Source organism: Drosophila elegans, unplaced genomic scaffold, assembly GCF_018152505.1.
Source record: "Drosophila elegans isolate 14027-0461.03 unplaced genomic scaffold, ASM1815250v1 contig_814, whole genome shotgun sequence".
Lineage (NCBI taxonomy): Eukaryota > Metazoa > Arthropoda > Insecta > Diptera > Drosophilidae > Drosophila > Drosophila elegans.
In genome coordinates this window covers 288288-310973 of record NW_024546167.1, presented here as the reverse complement: position 1 = coordinate 310973, position 22686 = coordinate 288288, and the positions used below count along the sequence as shown (strand labels likewise).

General features: G+C 37.1%; 5 protein-coding genes across 6 annotated transcripts; 3 read left to right on the top strand and 2 right to left on the bottom strand.

The window, feature by feature from the left end:
• The first annotated feature begins 8197 nt into the window (after window positions 1–8197).
• LOC108141674 lies at window positions 8198–9371 on the top strand. Of its 2 annotated transcripts, none has more exons than XM_017265148.2 (3): window positions 8198–8499; window positions 8563–8687; window positions 8749–9371. In XM_017265148.2, the coding sequence occupies exons 1-3, from the start codon at window positions 8285–8287 to the stop codon at window positions 9123–9125; spliced, it is 717 nt and encodes a 238-aa protein (XP_017120637.1). In that variant the 5' UTR covers window positions 8198–8284; the 3' UTR covers window positions 9126–9371. The 2 variants fall into 2 exon arrangements, with proteins under 2 accessions (XP_017120637.1, XP_017120638.1); XM_017265149.2 differs by having other exon boundaries at window positions 8563–8672; window positions 8749–9363.
• A 28-nt stretch (window positions 9372–9399) lies between these two features.
• On the bottom strand, window positions 9400–10993 carry LOC108141673 (protein ANTAGONIST OF LIKE HETEROCHROMATIN PROTEIN 1-like). Its single transcript, XM_017265147.2, has 4 exons — window positions 10750–10993; window positions 10294–10690; window positions 10136–10238; window positions 9400–10074 (listed from the first exon to the last, which is right to left on the bottom strand). Exons 1-4 carry the CDS (start codon window positions 10918–10920, stop codon window positions 9528–9530), a joined length of 1218 nt encoding a protein of 405 aa, XP_017120636.1. The 5' UTR covers window positions 10921–10993; the 3' UTR covers window positions 9400–9527.
• Window positions 10994–11579: 586 nt separating this feature from the next.
• On the top strand, window positions 11580–13252 carry LOC108142064 (lysosomal Pro-X carboxypeptidase). Its single transcript, XM_017265749.2, has one exon. It carries the CDS (start codon window positions 11669–11671, stop codon window positions 13079–13081), a length of 1413 nt encoding a protein of 470 aa, XP_017121238.1. The 5' UTR covers window positions 11580–11668; the 3' UTR covers window positions 13082–13252.
• An 871-nt stretch (window positions 13253–14123) lies between these two features.
• LOC108142061 (cell division cycle protein 23 homolog) lies at window positions 14124–16482 on the bottom strand. The gene is made up of 3 exons (XM_017265746.2): window positions 15413–16482; window positions 14738–15339; window positions 14124–14671 (listed from the first exon to the last, which is right to left on the bottom strand). The coding sequence occupies exons 1-3, from the start codon at window positions 16377–16379 to the stop codon at window positions 14210–14212; spliced, it is 2031 nt and encodes a 676-aa protein (XP_017121235.1). The 5' UTR covers window positions 16380–16482; the 3' UTR covers window positions 14124–14209.
• Window positions 16483–17026: 544 nt separating this feature from the next.
• On the top strand, window positions 17027–20157 carry LOC108141816 (phospholipase A2 group XV). The gene is made up of 4 exons (XM_017265392.2): window positions 17027–17552; window positions 17626–17997; window positions 19187–19709; window positions 19769–20157. Exons 1-4 carry the CDS (start codon window positions 17399–17401, stop codon window positions 19989–19991), a joined length of 1272 nt encoding a protein of 423 aa, XP_017120881.1. The 5' UTR covers window positions 17027–17398; the 3' UTR covers window positions 19992–20157.
• Window positions 20158–22686: the final 2529 nt, after the last annotated feature.

Genomic DNA, 22686 nt, shown 5'->3' with positions numbered 1-22686 from the left:
TATAAAGCATAATAAAATAATTAAAATATTGTAAGTGTAAGCAAACAGTAACCATTGGTTTTTTTTATATGTTTATAGCTGCAGTTATAAAATATTTTTTGTTACTTTTATTGCACTTTTCTGGAGGCATTTTCGCACTTGCTTTAGTTCAAAGCCCAAGCTTATTTATGGCAGTTGCATTCAAATGAGAAGCATTTGCTACTGGGCCCCAAAATGCCCGATGGCTTCCGTTTGGTAACGACAGCGGCGACGACAACCCCGACGACAACCCTGCAATCTCAAGTAGTCATAAACACGACCGAGCACCTGCAACTGCCACGATTTCCCTTTCCCCATCCCTTTTCCCTTTTCGCTTTTCCCGTTTTCCCCCGTCGAGGAGAAGTTTCAGGTTCGACTTCGGGTTTCCGGTTCCGCTGCAATGTGTCGCCGCCATTATGCAAATGCCGGCTCTCAAGTGGACAGACTGCTCATTGCAATCTGCATTTAAATGACCCTGGCGAGGTGCGAACGCGTTCCGAGATTCCTTGGCATCATTTGCAAAAATATGAAAGAAAACTGGGATATCCGCTTGCCCGAAATGGCATATTTCATGTGAACCAAGGAATTTTGCATCGGAATTATGCATCAGGTAATTGAAAGTTTCTTTTAGAAAAGAGTTTGGTTTGGCCTTACAAATTGTATATTCGAATTTTATCTATTTGGTGTTTCTTCACTGTGGTCGTATTATTTTTTATCAACAACACTTTAATAATAATTTCATAGATAACTTTCAAATAAAATTCAAAAAGTATACTTATTGTTTATGATAAGTAAACCTTTGAGAACTTTTTGTGTTTTGATTACACAAATTTATTTTTTGGACCACAATTTCGGTGTGGTTCTATTGCTGTTAAAATTCGATATTTATTTAAATTAATCATAAAATATATTGACATTGAGTTCTTTCTCCCAAATATTGGCTGTGATCCTTTCGATAAAAATATCCACAAAAAATGTTCATAATCTCTGTGTGCAAAAATCTGATAAGCAAACTAATTTCGCGGGCAGGTGCGGATGCGAACGAGATCCCCTGTCGTTTTCATAATTTTGACAAGGTAACACACACCGGCACACCCCCATACCCGCATACTGTCACCCCCACACACACACCACAGGGGAGACGGCTAATAAAGTTACACACTCTCACACACGCTGATACAGACTGAAAGATTGTGTGTGTAATGCGTTTTGTTAGGCTCCCTTTTCCCCCAAGAGAGTTGTTAACGTTATTTCATAGCCGTGTTTACTCTTTTTCATCTTGGCGCCGTGACTCTAATGACACGCCCCCCTCCGCCCACAGCCCACCGTGCCCCCTGGAGCCACGCCCCCTTTGGCTAGCGAGCGATAAGCGACAATAAACATAAAAAATGAATGCTCAGTTCCCGGTGGAACAGGCTTTTCCTCGTCATTCCCTGGGTTTTTCACAGCTTTTCCCCAGTTCCAACGCATGCCATGGCGAAAATTTTAACAACCGTATGAGATTTTTCCTGCCGTTAACGTTTATTGTAGCTTTTTACGGAATTTAACGGATTTTCAACGCATAAACATCTTTTTCATTTTCACTTCAAAGAAGCACTCTCATCCTTTGGGATCTCAAATTAGTTCACAACGAGAATTTATTAATTGAATCATAATTTACAGGTGCCGGAACGAAATATTCGCGATTTTTTTTATTGTTGTCTTGCAAAATAAGTGTTAAATTTAAGCCAGTAAACATATCAATCATTTTAAGTTATTGGCAATTTTAGAACAGTTTATATTTTTTCTGTCAGCTTTAATTAATGGCTTAGCAGAAAAAAGTGGGAAAAATACTGGATGAAAAAAGTTGCAAAGAATCTATTTAATCGGGTGTGAAAAAAAGAAAACGGCCTTAAAAAGAAATTATATAATTGTAACTATAATTCGCTTATAAATTCGTGAAACAAAATATAACACAGAAGGAAATATTAATGGTCTTAGTTCGAAATTAAAATCACAAGATTGGGTTTCGTTCGCAAAAGACAGTCAAAAGTGATTGTTTCAAAAAAAAACTTGGTTTCCATTCAAATTCTTTGAAGTGGCCTGACTTCTGAGACTAATTGCATTCATGGCTCATCTCAGAAACTCCGACACATACCCGCTTAGATGTGTACGCTTGCCATGTGAGAAATGCCAGATTATTAACAAATTCGTATGCCACATCCCCATCCAACTCGCCTGTCAATTTGTCGCATCGGCAAATAAAGAGGCTGGCTGGCAGAAAAATAGAAAACCGAAGGAGCGTACAAGGAAAAGCCAGAGACGACTGTCAATACAATTTCCAGGGCAATTCGAAGCGGAAAAGTCAGCCAGGGAAATGCAGACGACTTGGGCATGTGGGTGGGTTGGCTGCTTGGTTGGATGCCAGCTCAAAATGCGATCAGCTCGACAGCTAAGCTCCACTTGCCAGGCAATTTTCTACAAGGCGCTGACAGGGATAGGGATACAGATATGGCAATTGCTGAAATTATTTCCCAGGCGAACTTTTGATGTTTTTCGGCCAGAAATGTTTGTTAACTGCCAAATCAATCTACGCCAATCGATGCTGGGCAAAAACGCATCGTTGGCCCATTAAAAACCAATTTAATTTACTGGGTACGAGCTGTGGTGGGAAATGGAGGGCTGGAAATACACTGATAAATATTCAAGAGAAAGATAAATATTGAAATGAAAAGAACATTTTACACTATATTTATAATAAAAAACCTATACAAAATTAAATTATTTAAGTGTTCAACATTCGTTTTAAAAAAAATTATGCAATAGCTTGAAATCTTGGTTTAAAAATGTACTGAAAGAAAATGTTGTATATCTACCAGCATTCGACTCAGGTTAAATTATTAAAGAAAAACATAAATATTTTAAAAATAAATTAAATTTGTTTCGCAAAATTTCCAGAATGATAAAAAAGGGTATTTTATATGAACAGTTCTATTTTTAATGTCTTTTACCTAAAGTAAACGATTATAAACTATGTGTTTAATATATAAATCTTATGTTTTTCTTCTTCAATTTTGGTTCTCAGTGCCATGAAAAGCATTTTCAGCAGCCACGAAATTTGATCAGAGATAAATTCCAATTATTAAAATCGAATTTGCACAGCAAGTCAGCACATGCAACATGCAATGGGCGTGGCCAGTGGGCGGAGGGGGTGGGGTGATAGTGTGTTGCATTTTGGGAACCACTGAAACATTTTATCAAATTCTAATTATGCAAAACGGAGGGGAAAAAAGCAATTAAACCGAATGTCCCCAAATGCTCGTATGCAACTAACTATAAAATGGGCAAATTATCAGATCTCCAAAGCACAAAGAATGTGAGGGCGTGGCCAACGCACATTGTTCGAGGGAAGGAACTTTATGTGGTCGTGTTTCGACTTTCTTGTTACGTTTTCCAATTAACTTCGCTGTCCAACGCTGGTAAACGCTTTTGCCCAACAAATTTGCCATAAAATTGCATTTTTGCTGCTTCAATGAATTGTCAAATCTACACATCAAAAATAACTAAACCTTTCTGGGACGGAGCTTACATGAATAAATGTAAAACCCCCGGTTAACGCTTCATAAAATAGCACTTTAAACAATCGAATTGACGGTGGTCGAACTAACCTAACAGTGCGAGAAAAATAAAAATCTTTTTCAACAGGGAAAACAAAAACAGGATGTGTCCACACAATAGCAGTGGCATAAAGTATAAATTGTAAATAAATAAATTTTATTGCAACTCGAATTGTGATATGCTTTTTGTTTTACAATTTCTGCATCATAGGCGCATCCATTTGACAATTGACAGCAAAACGAATGGCGAAAACAGAGAACAAATAAATAAAAATCATGAAAAATTGCGAGTTGTAAGCAATCATTGCAAAGGCCACATGAACATAAAGCATCATGTTAAAATCCTTTATTTTTATGTAATTTTAAGCATTTTAGCATGCTCTTTAAAATAAATATTTAGTTATTGGTTAATCGGGGTTCTACACAAAAAAATCTGGCGATTTAAAATAACTTTCCAAGTTGTACAACAATAATTTACTTATTTATTGTACCACAGATCTCTATGATTATTTTTATAATTTTATCATATATTTTATATCTCTGAAGAGCTTCTAAAAGCAATTTTACATTTGTTTTAATTACATTTTTATGTGATAATAATAATTTTACAATATTCTGTTTAGGATGCCTTGTATTTGTAAATGAATAATCCTTATAATGTTCATAAATAATAAAAAGGAGTAAATAAAAAAGTGCACGAAATAAAATATAAATAATGCATAAATACAATGGCGAGCAGACAGCAGACAATAAAGACACGCCCCATTAAGTTAAATGTTTGTTCTCCATCTCCCCGTCTCTTTTTTTCACACCGCCTGTCTCTTTTTCTGTGTGTTTTTGAAGCTTTGGCATTTTGTTATGAAATATGCATTGCCTCATATTTACACGAGCATCATTAATTTTGCAATTTTACCGGCGTTTCTTTGATATAAACCGATGCATTAATATTCCTTTTTTGGTAGTTAGGCGGTGTGAAATTGAAAAATGATTCTTCATTAACATGATGCAAGGTAAATGGCGTGATTTATTCAGATACTAAGGGAAATATTATTGCTTTTTTTTGGGGTAATCTCTGTAAACCTTAAGGTAGCTTAAACTTGTTGGGTTAATGATTTCAAAATTGTTGATTAAAGATATACGAACTTGCAATTCACTTCAGTTTTAACATACCATTTTTCAAAAAAATTGCTTAAGTGGACTTGTGGTTGAATAGAGATCGAAAAATAGGACAAGCATAGGACACCTATTTCAATAGGTGTGCTTGCCTTTTTTTAAGTCATTTTTGATTACCAATTGAAATAGGGCAATGAAAAAAGTTGGTTAAGCAGAGGTTGCTTTAAAATAATGCTGCAAAGGTTGACGATAGATTTTAATAATTTAAATAAAAATATTTTAAAAATAAGAAAGCATAAAAAAAAGCCGATAAAGAAATATAAATAACACTTATGTCAAATCCCAATAGAACGGATCAAATGCACGAAATGCCAAATAATTAATCAAATTGATTTACGCTTGTGCCGTCCACATTCGAATATTCTGCCACCGTCTCCTGATTTCCAAACATTTTACTGCCATTTTAGCTGAGCGCATAAATCTAATGGAAAAGTTGCAACTGCAACCAGTTCCTGTTTAGAGGAAAAGCTTAAGAGCGGCGCAACGGACCGTTGATCAATTAATTCTGGACGCTAATTAGTCGGACAACTAGCGCCACAATGATTATTATTTCTGCTTTTGACATTAACAAACCAACAAAAAAAATGAAATCAATTAGGCGAACCAGTGCACAAAATGGAAAATAATCTCGCCATGAGTCCGACGATGATTATGGTGATGGATATTTTATGTGACACCACTGACCGGCGGACCAAAAAGGGGTTGACCTCATTGCAACGGCTGACATTTTTGATGCTGCTTTGTTTCCATTTCCGCTGGGCTCGTTTTGACATCTGCGCTTCGGTTTCGGGAAATCCCACCCACCACCACCCACTCGAAATTCAATTTTCCGTCGTTTTTATGATAATTTATATATCAATATACACACGAAAAACGAAATTTCATTTTGGCTTATTAATTTATGCACGAAACTCGCGGGACCGAATGAATTGATTTGTGTTTGCCCATAAATGTGCAATTTTAACTTATACCCAAAATCATTTACACAAATAATTACACTAAATTGTCGCAGTATTTTGCAAGTGAAAATATTTTCATTCCATATGAGCCGATCGTTGAAACTGAACTGAAGCACAAAGACTCTTATGGCAGGGCATTTCCCTTACCACATGCCAATTATGCTAACCCAATATTATGCTTATGCCCTCGGATACACTCGACTAGCCACTGACTGCAAAATAAACTACTCAAAGACGTGTAACCAAGTGTGTGCCTATGTGGGATCAATCAATCGGAACGGTACCAAATTGTTATGATAAATGCCAACGTTGAACAGGGTTCCCAAGACGGCTGTTAGTTAAAGATTTCCTTCCACGAAATTATACTGTCTTATTTATTTATTCAGTACCCAACTATTCTAGTCCAAAAATGGTTCTTGTATTAGTAGAGCACTAGTAACCTAGTGCTAGTATTAGTTTTAAATTTAAATCTATGTTTTTAGCTTACTAATTTATATGAAAAATGTTTAGTTTAGTTTTTTATTAGTTTTTTATATCACGTAATAGATAATATATATAGTTGCACCCACGATACAGAAACTATTGTATCTGTAAGCCTACAAGTATAAAGAAGTTAAGCCAAACGAATTAAACATTAAAAGATAAAAAGAGTTTATGTAACTTTGAAAGTTCGATTCGCTTAAAATAATTGAATTACGACAAAAATGTTCAGAAAACATATATAAAAAAAATTGTATGTAACTTTTTTTTTTTTAATTTTTGTTATAAAAATTAAAATCATGAGTTATTTTCAAATTTGTATTGGACAATTTAAATTTATTTTTTAATTTTTAATATTAAAAGTGAAAGTATAAATTTAATGCAAATATGTCTTGAACATTGGTTCAAGCCCTGAAATTCAGACAAGTGTTTTACAAAAAAATTATTATTTATGATCTATAATGATACATATATAAAAGACATCTTTAATGAAATACAATGGATTCAGTCATTTATTCAATCACATGTGATTTTTTACATGTAAGGATTTTCAGCATAGATCACAAATATTGTATTTATTTTATTTTAGAAGTACAGCCATTCGTACAAAAGATATTTTTTATAAATAATAAAAATGAAAAACTAATTTTCTTTTCAATTTAAAAAAAAAAACCTCTAATTTTGATTTAAGCTATAAAAATTGACAGAAAAAGATTTATTTTAAACTTGTAAAATAAAAATTTAAAAATACCTTTTAATTTTCAAATTTTATTAAACAAATTACAAATTCCATTCATTACAATTTTTTATTTAATGCAAACAATATGTGTTATATTAAATCAAAAATAATCATCATAATTTTCTTTAATAAATTTAATTGGGCATGGTGAACTATATTTGGTTATAATGTATTCCTTTTTAGAATTGGTTAACTTATAAGCGCGTTCGAGTGCACTTTTCTGAGATTCGTAAAACTTAACACATCTTTCACCACCTTTATTCAAGAGATTTAGGCGGTTGATCGTGTTTATGCGCGCAGTAATTTGATTTTCCAAAGACTGACGCCGCCTGTCGTATACTTTAAATTTTGACAGATATTCCTCTTTTATTTCAAGTCTGGTGTTTATCTTATGGTAAAGTTTTTCTACCCATTTAGAGAGTTCAGCGTTTCCAGTGGAAGAGTGTTTATACTTTTTCACAATATCTCGTATTTCCTGTGCAACCTGTTCACTTTTCTGTTCTTTATTACTTAAGGCTGTGAGTAAAATCATATTATTGGCAGGAAGATCTTGGGCTTAAAAAGTACTCACCGAAGCCAAGATTTACCAATAGGATTATTGCAATAATCTTCATCTCGCTAAGTGAAAATGCCAACTGAAACTTACATTCAAAATTAAATGGATATTAAATTTGAATTTTAAAGTATCGACTTAAAGGGTGTAACAAAACAATTTGGCAAGCTAGAAATTAAATAACACAAAATGTAAAACAAATAATTTTAAACTCTTTTGTATAAAAAAAGGTATTCCATTAATAACAGTGGCTGGGCTTTGGGTGTTTAAGAAAAATTAAGTGGTTTGAAAAATTACGGAACATCCTGTGCCAAAGAAGTAAAAAAATTGTTGAAGTCATTTTTCAATTAATTCTATTACTAGTCCAAAAAACCGGTGTTCATAAGAAATGTTCAATGAATAAAGCTTAAGCTTTTGTCTTAAATCATAATTTATTTTATATATTGCTGCTTTAATTTTTAAAATTTGTTTATATTTTACTGTACAACAAAAACAATTTAACCGAGATTTTTTATTTGACATCCTACTCATATTATATTTAGTATTTTGCTGTGTTCTTTTAGGAGTTTGACTTTCTGTAATTATACATTTGTTCTGCATCTACATGTATTTAATCAACTAAAGTATTTTAATACCAAATTGTAATCGATAGGCGATAAGTTGATTTGTGTAGAAGGTCCATCCCTAATAACATCTGTAAGAAATAACAAAACTTTGTTTTGCTTTTATTTTGCAAATCAGATGAAATTAATAGCACTAAATTAAGATGACATATATAAAACGGAAACCGATTTCGTGGTCCTTATACTATGAATCATTACTATTTGATTTGTGGGAGGAGAACATTGCGTCTGTGCGGGCGGGTCAAAAGAGCACAATTGTATGCGGGGCTATGGCTGAAAAATTGGATGAAGCCGGGTTTATTGGAGTCGAGATGAAGGATGTGCGGACAAAACTGGACAACATAACCAGAAAATACAAGTAGGTACCCTTCAATATTAGTTAATTATTTATTCGAAAGTACTAATACCTCCTGCAATTCAGGCAAGAGCGCAAAGAAGTACAGTCGACTTGGCGGCACTTTGAAAGAGTTGATCGCATTCTTGGCAGAATAAATCCACTAAAATACGGCCCTTTAATAGAAGAAAGCACAGGTAGTCTTGAAAATGGTAGTATATTATAATTGATTAATAAAGTCTCGACATCCGAAACACATATATTTAATTGCAGAAGAAAATGGAATAGAGGAGTACTTAGAAGACGATTTGGATTACAATGACATTGAGAACGGTGCTCAAAGTAACGATGGTGGGGAATCATGGGAACGCACTCTGGAGATGATGTCAAATCCGGGATCCCCTTGTGATGACCCGCCCTTTACGCCACCTTACAAGCGGCAAAAACATTCCCAGGATGAGATGACATCCTTCGAAGCCGGAATATTGGAGGCCACAAGAGAACGCAACAAAGAACTGAAAAAAATGAGGGAGGAACTAACCGATCTGGCCAGTCGGCGGCTTAATTCCTTGGAGCGGCTTGAAAAGACCATGCTGCGCATGGAAAAGGCCAATGCGAAATTCCATCAGCAATTGCTGGACAAGTTATAGCATTGTTAAGCTATTAGGAGCAAAAGAAGTTCGCAGATATGCTTAGAAAAGCCCACATATTTGTGTACGTAATACCAAAAACAAAGTATTTAATTAAGAACATATAACTTATGGGTCCTTTTTTGGTAAAAAAAAACTTTGAAATGTAATCACATGAAGCATTCTGTGATAAATCTTTTGTATCATTTCAATCATATCGTTAAAAACATTTTAGACCATTTTTAAGCACTCAAATCATTAAAAATTCCCTCAATTTTGTAACAAATAATTAAAATTAATTTTAATTTACTTTTAATGTAAAAGTAACCAGCAGAGTATTATTTGTTCGTACTAAAATAGTTAAAATATAAAAATAATATTTGATTTTACAACGGCGACATATGTAGATCTTATTTCACTCTATTATCTATCCGGCTGCTTGTTGATAAAGTATGAAATGGCGTTTCTCATAGTTACCGGAGCTGCCAAAAAGTCAGTGAAACTGTCGGATTCCTCGGGCTGAGCACGTTCGCTATCATCGATTTTCCAATTATCCATAAGATCGCTATTTTTGCAATTTAAAAAATTGTGTAATATACAACAGGCTATTATAATTCCAGTCGCTTTACGGTTGCGATTATCGAGGCCCCTATGAATTCGGGAGAAGCGACATTTTAATTGGCGAAAGGCATTCTCAGCAAGTCTCTTGGTTTTAGAATGAGCATCATTAAAAATGATTTCGTTCTCTTGTCCATTATTTTCAAAAGGGTAGGCCTTCATGACGGCTGTTGAGAATCGAAAGGCCGAATCGCCAACCAAAAGCACCGGCACATCGACTTCCTCGATAGTCTTTGAATTGGCCTTAAGAATATCACTTGAATTCACCATTTTCTTTAAGGTGCTGGCTTCATATATCTGCGACTTGCTGCAGCGACCCTGGCAGCCTGTATTTACATATAGAAATCTTCCTCTACAAGCGGATATCAACATATCAATTTGGGTATATAAAAACATTGAAATAAGAGATTTACCTGTGATCCACTAATGCTATAAGTATAGTAGAATACCAGCCCTTTATGTTATAATAATCCTCGGCATCGGAGATGGGTGGTCGTACCTCAATGTGTGTTCCATCTGCAAAAATGTTTACAAATCACTGTGATGGATCTGAAAATCAACAGTCACTTACCCAAAACTCCGAAGCATTGGGGAAAGCCTAGCTCCTCGAATCCCGAGACACATTCCTCCAGTTTCTCCTGGGTGAGAAACTCTGGGGGCAAGTACTCCGTGGAAAAAACGCGGCAGATAAATCTGCAGAACTCGGTCAGGATTTTTGGTACCATCGACGAGGGAATGCCAAATAATCTGCCCACTTTGCGATAGTCCTTGGATGATCCCAATGCATATAGGGCTATAGCTATGCGTTTTTCTAATGCAATTGCATTCGGGCTCTCTTGTTTTATTCCCACACTTCGAAAACGCTCCACAATTTCATCAAAGTGTTCCCTTTCCATGCGAAAATTATCCTTGAAGAAGTCATCTGAGTTTTGCGGGACATCTCGCTCCCAGAATTTACCATCCGGGTGCTGTAATGTTTTCATGACTTATAGTTTATATAGGTATTTATAAATTTAATTATGCATACCTCTCGTTTGAATGGTATTCCGATGGGATCTTCCTCTGCAAGTACTAGCAACAACTTGGTCGACTCCTCTTCCAGTTTCTGCAGCTCCAATAGGTTCCGCATAAATCGATCGTTGTAATCTTTCATTAGCAACATTAAGCTTGTAATTTGATTCCTTCTATTGTCATCCATTGTTTTTAGATTTTCCAAAACGACAAGCCAAATCAAACTCAAATCAAAATAAGCCGGACAAGACAGCTGTGTTGTTTGGCGATAATTATCGATAACACACTCTAGTGTTGAGAAATACCTATTTAAGGTCTGAACTTATTTAAAAATTGTACAGGTTCTTTAGTACTCTTCTAATTTTTTTGCAAGTTATTTAGGTACATCAATATAAGTATATAAATATCGAATTTTGTTAACCTAAAAATAATCGTTTCCTTAAATTTTTAAATAAGACCTATAAATGGTATAGAAATAATTATAATCGTATTTTCAACCTAATTTAATTAAGTTATATTTTAGAATACTCTAAGTGTCGAGTGATTGTAAGTTTTTATAATGTAGTAGGATACTAAAATGAAAACTTTCCCATAACTGTATCTATCGAGTTATGTAGTTTTTAAATCTGTTAAAATTTTTTAATTTATTATTGAAGCAAACATAATTGATCAAGATTAACGGAATGTAAAATCCTTTCTTATCTTTTTTTTTTTGTAAAATTCTGTATACTAAAATACGTTGTAAAATTAATTTAATGAAAAAAGTTTTAAAACGTACGGTAATTGATTTTTTAAAAAACATTGGGTCCATAGACTATTGCCACCTGGTAACACTGTATAAATATATAAAGTATAATATAAAGCCCGGCTTAGAGATAACGAACTGAGAAGCTTGTGAGTCCAATTGGTCATCTGATTGCGATTGTGCCCCGAAAATGGGTGAACCTATAGTGCGAGCTGCATTGTCGGCGATTTTGGGAATCCTCGTGATCACGGGTTGCAAATCCGAACCAAGGTTCAAGTACGAGATCAAGGAGTTCCAGGTGCCGCTGGATCACTTCAGTTTCCTGATCAACGCCACCTTCAACATCCGGTATTTGTACAACGACTCGTTCGTGGACAAGAGCAATGCCCGCACTCCGATCTTTTTTTACACGGGCAACGAGGGGGACATCGAACTGTTTGCCCAGAACACCGGATTCCTGTGGGAGCAGGCGGCGAAGCAGAAGGCGCTGGTCATTTTCGCGGAGCATCGGTACTATGGCAAGTCGCTGCCCTACGGGAGTTCCACCTTCAACGCCAGCATGCCGGAGCACTTGGCCCAGTTTACGGTGGAACAGGCCCTGGAGGATTACGCCATGTTGATCACTTTCCTAATGGGCGATCGCCAGATGCCCGTGGTGGCGTTCGGGGGATCCTACGGCGGAATGCTGGCCGCCTGGTTCCGGATGAAGTATCCGCATTTGGTCACCGGCGCCCTGGCCGCTTCGGCACCCATTCTCCAGTTTCCCGGCATAACCGATTGCGACATCTTCTATCGGATTGTGACGTCGGTGTTCGAGAATGCCTACAACGCCAACTGTACAGTGAACATTGGCAAGTCGTGGAAACTCTTTGAGATGCTGGGCGGTAGTGATGCGGGCAAAAAGCAGATATCCGATGCCTTTCACCTGTGCAGTCCGCTCAAGAGCGATGCGGATGTGAAGAAGTTCCTCGACTACATCGATGAAGTCTACAGCAATTTGGCCATGGTGAACTATCCGTACAGCAGCAGTTTCCTGGCTCCATTGCCGGCTTATCCGGTGAGGCAGGTGTGCTACTACCTGAAGGACTTGCATGCCGGCGACGGAGATCTACTGCATGCCATGTCCAGTGCGTTGGCGGTCTATACCAATTACACTGGGTCCGCCAAGTGCCTGGATATAACCGTCAACTCGAACGCCGATGATGCGGGCTGGAATGTCCAGTCCTGCAACCAAATGGTGATGCCTTTCTGCTCCAACGGCACCGAAACCATGTTCCGCCCATCCAGCTGGAACTTCAAGGAGTACGCCGAGAAGTGCTACAAGGACTATCGCCTCACGCCCAAGCCATATGACATTATTTTACGGTACGGCGGCAGGAACTTGGAGGCTGTCAGCAACATCATCTTCAGCAATGGCCTGCTGGATCCCTGGAGTGGCGGCGGTGTGCTGCAGGCCCCCAATGACAAGGTCTTCGTCATCATCCTGCCGGAGGGAGCCCATCACCTGGATCTGCGGCACAGCGATCCTGCGGATCCGCCTTCAGTGCGCGATGCCCGCGAGAAGGAGGCGGAAATCATAGCACGATGGATCCAAGAGTTCTGAGATCGAAATGCATCTATTTAATGCATCTATTTAAAAGCCGAAGTAAACAAATTACGAAACGAAATTAAGAGTACATATTTTTAATCTAATGAACAATCTATTAAATAGTTGCACGATCTATTTTGTAACACTTTGAAAAATTATAATCAATAAATACTTTTTTAATCTAAATCTGTATTTTTAAAATTACTTTTCAAGCCTATTTAGCAAGAGTTTTTGAATAATAAGAACTATTTTACAATTCTCATTTATGACCATGTAAGCATGGGTGCCTTAAAAAGGCTATTTTTAATCCAAGAGTTCTGGAATGGAATTGTATTTTGTTAATGCTTTTCTAAGCCGAAGAATAAATTTTTTAAATCTAATTATCAATTTATCAAAACGACGCAACGTCTATTTTATAATACTTTTAAAAAGTTTCATAAATTTGTAATTTTTTGAGAAATTGTTTTTTTTAGTTGATTTTTCTAACCCAATAATAGTTTTTGAGTAACAAAAAATGTATTATTTGGTAAATCTTTTTTTGCGATAAATTTTTTTTTTTTGATCCAAGAGGAATATATTTGTATGTTTCCTAAAAGCTATTTAAAATGCAAAGAACAGAAATTTTTAACAAACGAAGAAATTATGAAACAGATTCAACATCTAATTTGTAATACTTTTACAATTTTTAATAAATGTGTTCTTTTTTTAATCAAAATGTTTATTATTTGCATGATTTGCAAGCCAAGAGTTTTAAATAATAAAAAAATTCGATTAACATTGGTTGCATTTAAAATGTGTTATCCTAGTTTTTTAAATTCGGTAATTTCTTAAAATGAATTTGCAAATGTACATACATATGAATCTATTAATAAATGATGCAAATTTGGAGAAATGCGCGTGGAGAACCAATTGCTTTTGATCAAGTTTTTTTGTAAGCCAAATAGAACTCATCTTATTTCTTGAAATACAGTGACTTTTTAAATTTACATATTGATCTAATAGTTACTGATGATAGTTCGTACGAATTCGCGTGTAGAACCAATAGTTTCTGATCAAATCTGATACGACTAGTATATTTACTTGGATTTTCAATATAATTCATAAAACAAGAGCAATTTATACAAGTGGATCGATCGCATTTAACTAATCGATGAACACGCTGGATATCTCCATTGAGCTGGCATCATCCGAGGGCGGCTGCTCCGGAGGATTTGCCGTGCCGCTGGACGTGCCAGGCGTCTCCTCAGTGGCTGTTGTGACTGCCGTTGCGGACGTGGTTGTAGTACTGCTAGCAGCCGGTGTAAGACTCATCCTGTTGGCCTGCGATCGACGCATTCCCTCGGCCACGGATCGACCCGGACGCAAGCTGTTCGACGAGCTGCTACTTGAACCCGCAGCAGCAGTCGCAGCCGTTGTGGATGTCGTCGTGGTTGCTATGGTGGTGAAGGGCACACGTACACGAACATCTTGAAGCTCCCACTCCATTTCATCCTCGGAACTGGTCTCTGCATTCGCCACTGTCGCAGAAGTTTTGGGCTTCTTTTGCCACTCAGCATTGCGCTTCCAGTCGATTGTCTTCAGCAAAGCCTTTGCCTCCGTTTTTCGCTGAAAAATATGAATAAATTGATTAATTAAATTATGGTTTCTCATTAAAGAAATAAGTCTGCTCACATCATCGGAGTCCAGACACTTGTAAGCGTAATAGGCTGCTCTCTCGTAATCCGCTTTTTTTTCGTAGTAATTCGCTAGCGTAATAAAACCTTGGTAAAGACTCTGTTTATCGGTGGCCGCCCGCTCGTCCTCGCAGTACATGATGTAGCAATGGACCGCCGTTTCGTGATCGCCGAGCTTTTCGTGCAGATTGGCCAGTTTGTACATGGCTATGCCCTCTATATCGCCCACATCGATGGCCTTCCAATAGCACTTGACCGCATTCTCGCACTTGTCCAGCTTTTCGTATGTCTCGCCCAAGGCAACCAGCATGCGGGAGTCGTAGGGACGCAGTTGGTGGGCGATTTTAAAGTAGTACAAGCTGTAGTAGTGCATTTTGATTATCTCGTAGGCCTGACCTAGTCCGTACCAGGCGCGATAATCCCGCTTGTTGACCTCCACGGCCTTTCGATAGCTCTGTATGGCTGCATTTGTGTTCTTCAGTTCCATGAACTCATGACCCATCAGCGTCCAGGCGGCCAGATACTTGGGATTCAGTTTAAGGGCCCGCTGAAAGTAGGAAATAGCCACCTGGTGATCACAGCGTATGCTGTAGTAGTTACCTTGGGGTACAAAATATTATATCATGCATTAGTTTAATACATGTAATGTTTATAGTATAATTACTATTCCCACCTATCACACAGCACGTCTCCGGACGATACTTATTGATGCTCACAGCCTTGTGCGCCAACTGGGCCATCTCGGTCTTCATCTCCTTGACGAACAGGAGGTTGGAGTAGGTGTCCACATTGTCCAGGCGATAGGGATCATTCTCCAGCAGTGCCTGATAGAGTTCGATCGCCTTGTCCACATCCCGCTTGTTGTGATAGACCAGCGCCATTTGGGCAATCAAGTAGATGCTCTTGCTAAAGCCCGACGCCTGAAGATCCTCGTAGATCTTAAGACCGTCGTCATTTAGGTACAACTCGAGGTATGTGTGGGCCATGAAGAAGTGCCGCATCCAGTGCCCACCCAGCTGCAGACTAAGCAGCTTCTTCTTTTCCATGATAAGCGGCGATAGTTCCAGGTAGGCGCTCCACAGCATGGGCACCAGTCTGATGGCCTGGATGAGCATTTGCTCGGCGGCCTGGTTGAGATTCAGGGCTTTGAGGACAACGCCGTACAAATAGATGCCATAGCCGTCCAGCCGACTCTTGCCGTACTCCATGCGCAAAGTGGCCAGCAGATCGGCAAGGTCACGCATCTGATTGGGCTCGTGGAGATTCGCTTGATCGGTGGTGGAGTCCAGTCGGCGCTTTTCCCGCGCCATGTACGTGGAGTAAAAGTGCAGGAAGCGTGGAACGCTGGACTCGCAGTTCCTGACCGCATGGGCTGCCCGATCGTACTCCCTGACATCGTAGTAGCTCTTGGCCAGAAAGTAGTCACTGTATTCCGCCGGCGCAATCCCCTCCAGCTGGCATTCGCTGAACGTGCGATCGTCGTTCGGAGCTTCATTATCTATTTGCACGTCGGCCAGTCCGTGGTGCATCTCCGCCAGCCACTTGGTGCTGTGCAGCAGACCCCGCTTGGAGCACTCGACGATGCCGCGGCGTAGCTCCCGCTTCACGTCCGGCAGCAACACGCTGAAGAACTCCTGCATTGCGATCTGGGTTCAACTTGGTCCGGCTTTGACTGGAAAAGCTATATGAAATAAAAACAATTGTTTGCCGGTCGCGCTTCGCCTAGTGGTGTGCTTACAAAACAATCGGACAGCGATAAAGGGTAATCGATAAGTTAGTGATGGGGGTAGTACCCTGGTGAACGGTAACGGTAACTAGTGTTTGAATATTTGTACCTAGCAACGTACTTAGGTACCTTGCCCAAGTAAGAAACTTAACTATAGGAAAATATCTTTATACTGTGTTTGATAGTGCCGTAACATATTAAATAAAGCCATGACCCATGCCATAATTATACCAATTAGCGGTTATCTAAGTTCGATTTTTGGGTAAAATGTACCTTATTTGGGTCAATAAAAATATATCAACACAATTAGTGTGAATTATAAGGTAGTTAGGTACAATATTTTTTTATAACCTTGTAATTAAATTACTATTATTCATACTTAGCCATTAACAACGCCTCAATTTCTCTTTTTAATTAAAGTTTATATGAAACAGTTTTGCAATTTTAAAAATAACTGATTTTAACATTTATTTTATATACTTAACAGGTGTTTTTAGTCCGTGACCAGTTCACAGATCACTTATCTTATCTCCAAACCACAATTTTGTTCACCTGGCCACACTAAGAAAATGCAGGAAAGGCAAAAAAATAAACGCTGACCATAACAAACTGTGCAACAACATAAAGATAAGCAACAATAACATGTTCGTGAAACCAATTCCTTTGTTTAAATAAATGATTGGGTCCCGTGACGACCTCTTCCGCGGGAAATGCGAGCCCCGAAGTTCTGCAAATAGAGTTTAAAGGTCAAATATCAGCTGACTAAAACTGCGCAGACAACAAAAGCATTATTTAAATGATTAATAATAATCGTAAATCTTTGTGGTGGGCTGATTCACTTGTTTACGCGGAGACCTTTATCAGGCGATCAGATAACCTATAAGCTATAGCCATAGTCGTCACTCCTGCAAAACGCAATTTGCACATCGCACAATGAGGCTCAAATCGGGAATATTTCTGGTGCTGCTATTGGCCACTTTTCTGGGTCTAGTTGAATGCTTTTGGCCCTGGCCTTTTTTCACAAAACACAGGTCAAACGAACCTCCTCCACCGCCCCCTGAACCTAAGCTATCCCCCGTGATTTTTGGTAAGTCCATTGATTTTTGCTGGCCAAGGTCGAGTTGATTTATAAGAGACTGTTACATATATTTTTATTTTAGTTCCCGGCGATGGAGGCTCTCAGATGGATGCACGCCTAAACAAGTCCAGCGCTCCGTATTTAATTTGCCAAAAGACCCACGATTGGTATAATCTCTGGCTGGATCTCGAGCAGTTGGTCATCCCGATGGTCTATTGCTGGATTGACAATGTCAAGTTGTATTACGACAAGGTCACCAGGACCACCCACAACACGCCCGGCGTGGAAACGAGGATTCCCGGATGGGGCGATCCGGAGGTCGTCGAGTGGATCGATCCAACCAAAAACAGTGCCGGAGCCTACTTCAAAGACATCGCCAATGTGCTAGTGGATCTGGGCTATGTGCGCAAACTGAACATCCATGGAGCACCCTACGACTTCCGCAAAGCGCCGAGTAAGTTCATTTTATAGATAGTGAACATTTTGTATACCCTTGCAGAGGGTATTAAAATCGTATTTATTATTGTATATTAACTGATAAATTCATACAAAAAATTTAAAAATGCATTAGGTATCAATAAATTCAATAATGTTTATTAATTAAATTAAAATATAGACAAGAAAGGAATAAACTTCGGCAAGGCGAAGTTTGTATACCCTTGCAGCTATTTTAAAAACAAAATGTTCTTGAAAACATGTAAATTTCGATTTATATGCGTATACGTTTTATTTTAAAGGTCTCAACGTATTATTCATTAGAACATACTTTAAATTGAACAATAAGGCATGGTGCAAACAAATATTTACCTTTTTTCACAAGTGATACAAATTACATTTTTTAAATCAATTATAAAGCCTTTTTTTTATTTTCGGCATTTCACGTTCGTATGTCACTTAATTTACTCTATTCACTGACTCACTTTCATCACTTGACAAAATGATCTTTGTTGATTTTGTTTTAAAAAAAATCAAAAACTATTTTTTATTAGTCCCTTTCTTATACTTTACAAGTGGAATTAAATTTGTCAATAAAATATATTAGCATATTTTGCATTTATTTGCCATATGATATCGTTTGCCGATTTGAATAATTAAAAGCGTAATTATAAAATATTTAATTATTACTATGCCAAAAAGAATTTTCTTAAAAAAATTTAAAAATAGATTATTTATTTTTTTTTATACAATAATTTTTTTTTTTAATGTTTTGCTTGTTTCCAACGTAGATATATGAATCAGTCGTCCGATTTTGATGAAATTCAAACCGTAGTTCTGAAAAACTAACAAAATATATAAATAATTTTGTTTTATATTTTTTTATCCTATTATGCGACAACTTTTGGGAAAGTTTAATGCTTTTCAAGCTTTAAAACTGATTTTAGTTTAAGCTTAGTTTGCGCAAAAATGGACAAACGACGAACTGAAGAACAGATGGACATGGCTAGATCGACTCTCCTAGTGATGCTGAAATTATAATATTCTCTGCAAGGGAATAACAAATTTGAGAACTCTGAACAGATTTTTTGCCCTACTTTAAAAAAAGTGGATATTTCTTAAAAAAAATTGAAAATGCCCAAAGTATTAAAAATATAAATAAAATACAGACAAGTGTGATAATTCTGTAATATAATTTTTTGTGACAGACGAGAACAAGCAATTCTTCATCGATCTCAAGCAACTGGTGGAGGACACCTACGAGGCCAACAATCAGTCGGCCGTCACCTTTATCACGCACAGCATGGGCAGTCCAATGACCCTCGTGTTCTTGCAGCAGCAGACCGTCGTGTGGAAGGCTAAATACATAAAAAGGATGATAAGTCTGGCTGGAGCTTGGGCTGGCAGCTTTAAGGCAGTGAAGGTGTTCGCCATGGGCGACGATCTCGACTCGTTTGCTCTGAGTGCCAAGATCCTCAAGGCCGAGCAGATATCACATCCATCCACAGCTTGGCTTCTGCCGTCGCCGCTCTTCTGGAAGCCATCGGAGGTTCTGGCCACGACCCCGAGCAGAAACTATACAATGGCACAGCTCAAGGAGTTCTTCAACGATATAGACTACATGACGGGCTGGGAAATGCGCAAGGATACGATTAAATACAGCCGAAACTTTAGTCCACCCGATGTGGAGCTGCATTGTCTGTATGGCGATGGCATAGCCACGGTGGAGAGGTAAGCTTTAGATATTTGTGTGGAAAGAAAACCAAACTAACGCTTGCTTAAACCAACAGATTGCAGTACAAAAAGTCGGCTATTGCCGGGGAAACGCCCAAGCTTATAATGGGTCTGGGCGATGGCACTGTAAATCAACGCTCTTTGCGAGCCTGCCAATATTGGGCGGGTTATACCAGCTCTCCGATAAACACATTGGCCCTCCAGGGCGTTGACCATATGCATATCCTGTCCAATCCAGATGTCCTTAAATATGTTCGCACTGTCATGCAGCAGCCGTAATTTCTAGTGTTTCCTGTTTAAGGAGAACTTAACTTAAGAACTTCTTGACTTCAAAATCCCATGCGGTAACTGTAAAATTTAAACACAAAACAATGCCAATTTTAATGTTAAATAAATGTAATTTGTTAAGTAGCACAAACCTAAAGGAGTATAGAGAGAGCCTCAATTTGCATTTTCTTTAATTTTTCTTTATTGTTATCTTATTGATTTATGCTTATAAGATGAGATATCGAATCACGTGTGTCAATGTCAATGCATAACGCTTTTTATTACTCAATAGTGTTTCATTTTCCTCTTGGTTTTATTCGTTTTTTATTGTTTTCCATTTTTCATTTTTTCATTTAATAAATTGTTTATATGTATTTTACAAAGCGTTTACTTAGATGTATTCCATTTTAATTATACCGAATAATTTGTTAATTATTGCACTAATATTTAATTTCATTCACTTTCCTGCCGCCTCCACATTGCTAATTTATTGTAGTTGACATTGTTCATTACTTTTGGTATAATTTTCCATTTAAAGTATGCTCTCGCTTATGTACTTCGATATCTGGGTAGATATAGAAAAAAGTGTTTTTTTTTTCGGTTGCAATTAGGATAAAACTAAAGTTGTCGAATGATTCTTGTGTTTTATTTTTTTCGATAAAATCAAGAAATATATATTTACAAATTTTTTGCTCATACAAAAATCGCTGTCGTAGGCTAAATTTGTGGACATTTTTGTTAGAGATTTGTTTTGCTAACTGCGGATCATGTTTTCGGTTTTTCGCTTTTTGAGAATACAAAGCATATTTAATTCGTAATTCGTTTAGGTGAGCGATTTGTGCGGGTGTTGTTTATTTACTTGTTAGCTAAATATATACATACATGTTTATATATTTAGTATATATTTTTTTTATGTTGCTGCATGTGGGTGTGTGTGTGTGTCTGTGTCGGTGTAAGTGTTTGAGTATGTGTGTTGAGAATTGGACTTAAAAAACGATTTTTTTTCTGTTTTGTCAGTATTTGATTTTTGTTTTCCACTTTTCTGCTTTTGCGGCCATGTCCATTTGTTCAACAAAATTTGTGCTCTCGTTCCATAGTTGCAGTTAGGGTTTTACATATATAATGTACGGATATTATATATATATATGTATCTATATATATAACTATAATATGACTTTTATTTTCCTTGACTCAAATCAAAGTGATTCTGAAATCGATACCCCAAAAAGTTCGCAACTTGCGCGTGTTCCGTTTCAAAGAGTTTTTACGTTTAGTATAAAAAATCATTTTATCGAAAGTATAAAAATCGTATTTAGCCATAGTGTCTCTTCTAGATCTTGTCTCTATTTTGGTTTCGTTTCGTTTTTTCTTCTTTATTAAATCTTTGTTTTGTTTTGTTTTATTTTGTTTCGTTTTCTTAGCAAAAGCGGGTGTATCTTCTTCAAGCAGGTATTCGAATTTTACTTGGCAGGATTATTATTTTCCATAGTATATATATATTTTTGTTAAATAGTTTTATAAAAGCTTAGTGTTCGAGTTGTGTGTGTTGGTGTGTGTTGTGGTGTGGTGTGGTCTGGTGTGTATTTTTGTATATGGTTTTTTTTCAAGTGTTTTAGGCCGTTTTTCGGTTCTGTTTTTTAACTAGTTGCCTTGTTTGTTTGGTTTTACAGCTTATATGCTCTGTTATTGTATTATCTGATGCAATATATAGAACTCACAATAGGCGACATTGACGACTTAGCGGACTAGTTAATAAATTACTGGCTGCTCAATAGGTATCTACAATGGAATCCGTTACCAATGGGAATGATATCAAAAATGATTATTGTTAAATACATTTCGTAGTACGTTCTCTTGTTTTATCATTTCGGTAATTAAATTAATTAAAGCTTTTTCATGTGTGATTACTCGTGTGTCGGTAATATATCTCCCCCTAACATTCCTCCTTGGGTAACACATAAATTGTCTGAATCAAACAAAATTGTCCAGTCAAACAAATCAAGTGATTGTAAATGAAGTCCTATGTACAATTGAATATTTTCTACTTACTCGCTTAGTTACACTTAGTATTCATTTCAATCTGATCATGTTGAGTTCATATCTCATCTGGGGGTTCTTTAACTAGGCTCCTACAATGCGTTCGCTATTCAGATTTATCCATTTATCCATGTCGTTAATACACAATTGAATTGCCCTTGAGTATTCAATATTGCTAATAACAGTTCCCACTGGATCGGATCTAAATATATATACTTAATATGTGTATATATATATATATTATCCTGCCGCCGGAAGGAACCCTGATTGGTGCTTCGGCTGGCCGAGACTACGATTATTGCATAACAACTGGCCACTTATGCTTCCGGTTATCCTTTTTTAGAATTTTCGAATTTAGCTAGCTTTCCTTGGGTTTTGCTCACTGGCATTTGCGCTACTCATTTTAATTTGATTAAATATCTATGGCTAGGTTAAGGTAATTATTCTTTTCTCTGTGGCTCTAGTTTATCCAAATCATCATCACATATCAAAAAATTTACAAAAATTTCACTTTAGCTACGTTGTTTTTGGGTTTTGGTTTCGCCTTTCTTAGCGATTACTTTAATGGTTTTTTTTTTTTTAATTTCGTGCGCTTCGAATAAAACATACAACAATAGGTAATCCTCTAACGCTATTAGCCCGTTTGTTAACAACTTATTTGTTATGCCAT

Bases quoted from the DNA above. Each gene is read 5' to 3' on its own strand.
- LOC108142064 (XM_017265749.2), top strand. From the start codon at position 11,669: ATGGGTGAACCTATAGTGCGAGCTGCATTGTCGGCGATTTTGGGAATC.
- LOC108142061 (XM_017265746.2), bottom strand. From the start codon at position 16,379: ATGCAGGAGTTCTTCAGCGTGTTGCTGCCGGACGTGAAGCGGGAGCTA. The intron at 15,340-15,412 runs GTGGGAATAGTA...TTGTACCCCAAG, and splicing joins GGAGACGTGCTGTGTGATAG to GTAACTACTACAGCATACGC. The intron at 14,672-14,737 runs GTGAGCAGACTT...CATATTTTTCAG, and splicing joins AGTGTCTGGACTCCGATGAT to CGAAAAACGGAGGCAAAGGC.
- LOC108141674 (XM_017265148.2), top strand. From the start codon at position 8,285: ATGACATATATAAAACGGAAACCGATTTCGTGGTCCTTATACTATGAA. The intron at 8,500-8,562 runs GTAGGTACCCTT...CCTGCAATTCAG, and splicing joins AACATAACCAGAAAATACAA to GCAAGAGCGCAAAGAAGTAC. The intron at 8,688-8,748 runs GTAGTATATTAT...ATTTAATTGCAG, and splicing joins CACAGGTAGTCTTGAAAATG to AAGAAAATGGAATAGAGGAG.
- LOC108141673 (XM_017265147.2), bottom strand. From the start codon at position 10,920: ATGGATGACAATAGAAGGAATCAAATTACAAGCTTAATGTTGCTAATG. The intron at 10,691-10,749 runs GTATGCATAATT...AAAACATTACAG, and splicing joins GAATACCATTCAAACGAGAG to CACCCGGATGGTAAATTCTG. The intron at 10,075-10,135 runs GTAAATCTCTTA...ATCCGCTTGTAG, and splicing joins ATAGCATTAGTGGATCACAG to AGGAAGATTTCTATATGTAA.
- LOC108141816 (XM_017265392.2), top strand. From the start codon at position 17,399: ATGAGGCTCAAATCGGGAATATTTCTGGTGCTGCTATTGGCCACTTTT. The intron at 17,998-19,186 runs GTAAGTTCATTT...TTTTTGTGACAG, and splicing joins CGACTTCCGCAAAGCGCCGA to ACGAGAACAAGCAATTCTTC. The intron at 19,710-19,768 runs GTAAGCTTTAGA...TTAAACCAACAG, and splicing joins GGCATAGCCACGGTGGAGAG to ATTGCAGTACAAAAAGTCGG.